General features: G+C 47.3%; 1 protein-coding gene across 2 annotated transcripts in view; it reads right to left on the bottom strand.

Annotated features, from left to right (window-relative positions):
• LOC102752600 (conserved oligomeric Golgi complex subunit 7) overlaps nucleotides 1–6052 on the bottom strand; it is an 82923-nt gene that overhangs the window by 62421 nt on the left and 14450 nt on the right. For both annotated transcript variants that reach the window (XM_015564074.1, XM_015564069.1), the window contains exons 4-5: nucleotides 2750–2832; nucleotides 1912–2034 (exon numbers count right to left, since the gene is read on the bottom strand). In XM_015564074.1, coding sequence (XP_015419560.1) covers nucleotides 1912–2034; nucleotides 2750–2832 — 206 coding nt within the window. The remainder of the gene's footprint in view (nucleotides 1–1911; nucleotides 2035–2749; nucleotides 2833–6052) is intronic.

The raw sequence follows: 6052 nt of genomic DNA, 5'->3' as shown, positions 1-6052 counted from the left end.
TGAGCCGGGCCGGCGTGGCTCAGTGGTCGACCTGTGGACCAGGAGGTCACGGTTCGATTCCCGGTCAGGGCACAGGCCCGGGTTTCAGGCTCGATCCCCAGTGGGGGGCGTGTGGGAGGCATCCAATCAGTAGTTCTCTCTCATCATTGATGCTTCTATCTCTCTCTTCCTCTCTCTTCCTTTCTGAAATTAATAAAAATATTTTTGAGAAAAAAAGGGGAATATGAAATACTTTCAATAATAAAGATTTAAAGAAAAAAATGTATGTTCTGAAGTGAATGATGTTTGCAACTTACTTTGAAATCAATAAAAAATATAAGATGGGTCAATGACAGGACAGACACATGGACAGATGCCTAGACCTGTGATAAAGCTAATATAATAAGATGTTCACTGTGGGGCCTGGGAGGTGGGTACACGGGTGCTCACTGTACAATGATTTCCAGTTGTTATATGTTGGAAGTTTTCATAGTAAAATACGAGGGAAAATATCTGAAGGAGATGCTGTCATCCCAGCACCCTTGATGCCTTTTGCACTAGACTGAACTTCAGAAGAGGACAACCACCTCCCATGCTTATATCCTGAAAGGAAAATGGGTCACAGGCCCAAAGTACGACCTAGCATAAACGCTTTTTTAAATTTTTTTTTAGTATTTTTTGTTGTTGTTCTTGTTGTTAATCCTTACAGGAGGATATAGAATTGTTGATGAGGCCTGAACACAGTCTGGGAAGTCTAGATCCTTGTTCTTAGATGGTGAAGAACATCTGTACACATGGACAAGGCCTGTCTCCATCCTCGTGCTATCAGCAGAAGAGGCAAGGGCAGGGGTGGACAGGGCCAGTGAAAACTAAGGGCTCACAAACACTGAAAGTGCTACAGGACGCTGTTTGCCAGTTTTCTTTTGCAGTCTGACTTAGGCTGATTAAAGGAGGAAGAAGTGAGGATGGAGGAGAGTGGCCTCACCACCTTGCACGTCACGCTGCAGGACTTCTCTCCGACTGCAGCTGAATTCGCTCCAGCAAATGACTGACAAGCATCTGAAGAGGGATTCACAGCTTGTTTGAAAAAATATGTAAGTCACACCATAAGCAGACCCAGTCAGTCGTCACTCAGAAGTCAGGTAGCCTTTTCCCTTCTAAAGGACCACCCCGGGGGCCTCCGGGCAGTGAGACAAGGTAGCTCAGTTCGTTAGAGCGTCATCCCGATGGGCCAACATTGTGGTTCGATCCCAGGGCAGGGAACAAACAAGAATCAACCAACGAATGCATCACTAAGTGGAACAGCAAATCAATCTCTCAAGCTCTCCCTTCTTTCCTCTCTAAAATAAATAAATAAAATCCACCAATCAATAAAAGGACCAGGGGACAATAATTCACACCCTTTACGGCTAAAAATTTTTGGAAAGAAATGATGAAAAGGTTCCGCTTCACATAAATTGCCCGGTCTCCCGCTGACCCAAGTCAGAGGCTGCCTGTAAAACCACATTCTTCTGCTAACTCGCAAGGTATTGTGAGAACAAGAGAAACTAACTACAGCCCAGGAAAATTTTATCCAAAGTTAAGATAAAAATGATCTTGATCTTGTTCTCACAAACAGCACCTGACCAAGAGCCGCCTGCTTTCTGATCAGAGATAATGGCCTCAGGAATTCCAGGCTCCCCTGTGAACTACAACCAGCACGGCCACATCAGATTCTACTTAAGATACAGACAAGAACGATGATAAGAGCTTTCATAGATCGGGAGGTTTTACTGCCTTGGGATTGGAAGCTTATCTTTAACCCCTTCCCTGCCAGCAGCAAGCAGGGAGGCTCTTCAGGGGTGCGCTGCAGCTGAGAGGCCGCTCCCAGAGCAGACGCCTGCCTCCTGTCACCAAGGCTTTGTTCTCCCCAGAGCCCAAGTGAGCTGTTACCTGCGTAGCCCATTGGGTTTGCGTGTGCCAAGCTCCGAGTAAGACGTCGTAGAGGCCGGTGAGCTGCCGCTCCAGGGGGAGGTCGCTCTGGCACAGCTCTTGCCAAGCTGCTACAAGCTGCGCCTGCACAGGCAGAACAAAGGGGCCCCGCTGGGTACACCAACACATGCTGCCCCTAAACCGCCCTGTCCCCCTGCCAAGCAATGCACTGCTGCCTCTCTCCTGAGCAACCACGACCCCACGGATGGCCGTGCACTTCCAAAGAAGACAGGAAAAGCCACTTAGCGTTACCTGCTCTGATCATCAATCCAAACTGAATCTGTGCCCTCTAAGTGATCCTCTCTCCTTTTATCTTGCTCCCAAAGCAGGCCAATGTACTTCCCTCAGCAGGCCTCCACCCTTCTGAAGGGACCTCAGAAGGGGGGGGGGGGGGGAGTGTTTAGCTTCAAGTTCTAACACTACTGCTTAAATGACACATGAGCATCGGACCTGAAAGAAATCAGGTTAGCCCAGGACACTGTCAAGTTTTTCAGGAACCTGACCTCAACCACGCTAGGAAATACATGAAATTCTCATGGCTGGCTGAGGGCATAATAAAGCTTAATCTCTCTTAGAGGAAAAAAACAACTTTTCAGTCTATAAATGAAATCCAGCTGTAAATAAATACGGGACCAAAACTGAGGATTCATTTTCCAACTGGCAATTGACTGAATCCCCAGCTGGACCCAGAGCACCCCCTGCTGGCTAATGAAAAGACAAAGGTCGGAGCAGGAGGCAATTTTTACCTGTGAGCAGGAAAACTAGGGTTCCACAAGCACGCCCCCGCACAGCTCCTCACCTTGTGACACTTGTAGTAGTATGCAAGGAGTTGGGGCATCCGGTCAATTTCAGTAAACACCTTCACAAACACTTTGGATTGCTCTAAAGGAGAACATAAAACGTGCACATGCTGTTATCAGGTTTTCTGTTGCAGCCAGAGAAAGAATTTACCAAAATAAATTTGGATGGACACATGGGCTAGTATTCAGAAATTCCTACCTAGGCAATGGCGTAACTCACACATGGAGATCATAAATGTGACACACAAGGAAAGTTAGGGGCGGAACATGTCTCAATGGGACATGCCTGTTCAGAATAATGCATCAATAAGCACCATTAATACAGCTAAGACTATACATCGGCCAAGTAATCGTTACATGGGACTAGGAAAAGAGTCAGAATCACGGGTGGGGCTTAGGCTGTAAAACTGAAGGAACTGCCGCTCAGAGTTGTGCGAGGGAGGGTGAGAGCCCCCGACAATTCTGTGCTTTAAGCAACTCGCCTGCCTGGCTCCGAGGCTGGATCATAACATATCAGCCTCAACGGGATCTGAAACAACCGTCAACCAACCCCGTGCCCGGCGAACACAGCAGCCCAAAGAGCGTCAGCAGCTGGCAAGTCAACTGCTAGCCCACGTGAGCACCACCCCTCCTCCAGCCCGACCTACAGGGCCCCATCTAATACTCACATGACACGGGCAGACCCGGCCTTCACACTTCCTAGTTCGGGAGTGTGACTGGCTCCCTGTGTGGCCTGCGCCTCATCAGAAGGGCCTTTCCCAGTCCGCCTAGGCCGGATTATTGCTGCGGCTCCTATCACATCCTCCGCTCCACAAAACTAATCACAATTTATGTTATTCTATTTAGTTACTTGTATAATAGTTTATGGTCTTTCCTGGAAATATACGCTCCAGCCCTAGCCAGTTTGGCTCAATGGATCGAGCGTTGGCCTGCAGACTGAAGGTCCCGGGTTTGATTCCAGTCAAGAGCACATACCTCGGTTGCAGGCTCCTCCCTGACTGGCCACGGTCTGTATGGATGTCTTGTGTAGTGTGTTCTTTTGGCAAAGATAAATCCCAAATGTCAGACATACCAGTTCTTGAAAAGTTTCCCAGTCCACCTTCACATCTACTAACTTCCGTTTTTCTAAGGTATTTCTCCATATCAAATGCACTGGATCCATTACTTTTTTCTAAATCATTAGCTATGAAATGAGACACAATGGAAACGTCCTGTTGTTCACCATCTTCCTGAAAAGTCTTCTCTCTGGTTTTATTTGAAAGTGCCTTGATCATGGCAGCAAGTTGGGAAGGATCAGTACTCACTGATGCATCTGCAATCGCTGAAGCAATGGTGCTTATCCTAAGTACAGAATCATCACCATCAGGTAAATGGAAAAATATCCTCGGGTGAGGATTTAAAAAAAGAAAGAAATATAAGCTCCACAGGACTAGGAGCTCCCTGTCTTATTTCACTGTTTCTAGGGGCCAGCACAGTCCATGGCAGGCAGTACTAGTAACGCGCTGCCTTTGGGCGGCGCTGCACAGAGGCGCTGGGGTCAGGCTGCAGCCCAGAGCCTGTGCTTGCGAATAACTGCTCCCTCCCAGGTCCCGGGCCCCAGTGCAGCACTGAGCTGCCGGGGCAGGTTTTTGGAGGGGTTGTTGTGGGGGAGAGTTGGAGGGGTTGTGACGACCCAGTCCTTAAGCTACGGCTGACCTGCCAGGGAGAAGCCAGGGACCTTGCAGGCTCTGCTCCCTGTGCCCCGCGCATTTCCTGTGCCTGCCCTTCAGGTTCCAGCTCTCCTCCTTCCTTGGTGGTCAGTGAGATGCAGGTTGTTAGTCGTGGTGTGGATGGTGGTAGAGGAGGGACAGAGAAATGGGCTATGGCCTTTAAGGGCATAAGGGCTTCGGTCTTGAGTTGTGGGAACTTAACTCATCTGGCTAAGGTGTAGACGTAACCTTTTTACAGAAACTACCATTTAGGGCCAACTGCTCATTTGCAAACGTGCCAAGCATGGGGTAAAGCTGTGTGTCCCAGTTAGCCTAAACAGTTTACAACAGGGTCGTTGTGAAGGTTAGATGTTAGGCATCACCAGGCACAGCATGGGCACCTAAAAAACAGCACCATCAGTCCTCTGTCACCCAGATTCTCTGCCACCAGATTTGAAGTGCTTCACTTCTGAGTACAGGGAAGCACAACTGCAGAGTGAACAGCGTTGGCAACTGGAAGGGTCCCCAGGGAACAGGACCTTAGGTGATACAGCTCAGGACTGGCTTGAGGATGACAGCACCTAGCTTACGTCAGCAGTATTACAGCATGTTCATGTTGGAAACAGAAAACAGAAGAAGAAAAAACTGCCTATAATCCTATCACACTCTGTTAAACACTGGCAACATTTTGGTGTATATTCACAGAATGTTTTTAGAAAAAAACTTCTAGTGTTTTCTAGTCTAAATATAATCACAACTTTACAATCTCTACCCAACACAGAATTTATTATTTCTTAAAACTAGTAATAAAGCAAAATTGGGCTATATAACAAACCCATTTAGTAAACCACTGTGAAACTTGAAAGTAATAATATATGGATCTTCAGCCCTTACCGAGGAATTCAAGTTTTTCAAGACTAGTGCATTTAAATTAAACAGACACATTTGTAAAACGGGGAAGTTCCTGTTCAAACAACAGAAATAGGAAACCTACACTGGCAATCATAAGGACTCTAGGCTCCTGCAAATGCCTCTAATTCAATTCAGAATAACTGCTGGGCACCTGCTGGTGCAGAGCCCCCTGCTGGTAATCTGGGGTCTTAAAGAGATCTACTGCCTCTACTGCCCCTTTTCTGCTAAAAGAACTAGGTTCTTCTCTGAGGAACCATGCATCTGCCTCTCATTCTCCCATTTTCCGTTTAAATGTTCCTAGTGAAGCTGACTCTATAAATGGCACAGGGTCTGGCCTCCTGATGAAAGTAACTGATCAGAGATGCAAAAGACTGTCCATGAAATGCCATCAAGATTAAGTGTGGGCCCTGGCCAGTGCAGCTCAGTTGGTTGAGCCTCTTCCCTGCACCAAGAGGTCGCCAGTTCAATTCCCAGTCAGAGCACAAGCCCAAGCTGTAGGCTTGATCCCCAGTAGGGGACATGCAGGAGGCAGCCGATCAGTGATTCTCTCTCATCATTGATCTTTCTACTTCTCTCTCCCTTTCCCTTCCTTTCTGAAAGCAATAAAAATATATCTTTTTAAAAAAGTAAAGTAGAGAGCCCAGAAATTGGCCCGAACCAATATGCTCAATTAATATTTGACAAAGGAGGCAAGAACATACA

Source organism: Myotis davidii, unplaced genomic scaffold (genome assembly GCF_000327345.1).
Source record: "Myotis davidii unplaced genomic scaffold, ASM32734v1 scaffold150, whole genome shotgun sequence".
Taxonomy (NCBI): domain Eukaryota; kingdom Metazoa; phylum Chordata; class Mammalia; order Chiroptera; family Vespertilionidae; genus Myotis; species Myotis davidii.
Note: the sequence above shows the minus strand (reverse complement) of the source record. Positions and strands in the feature narration are given on the sequence as shown.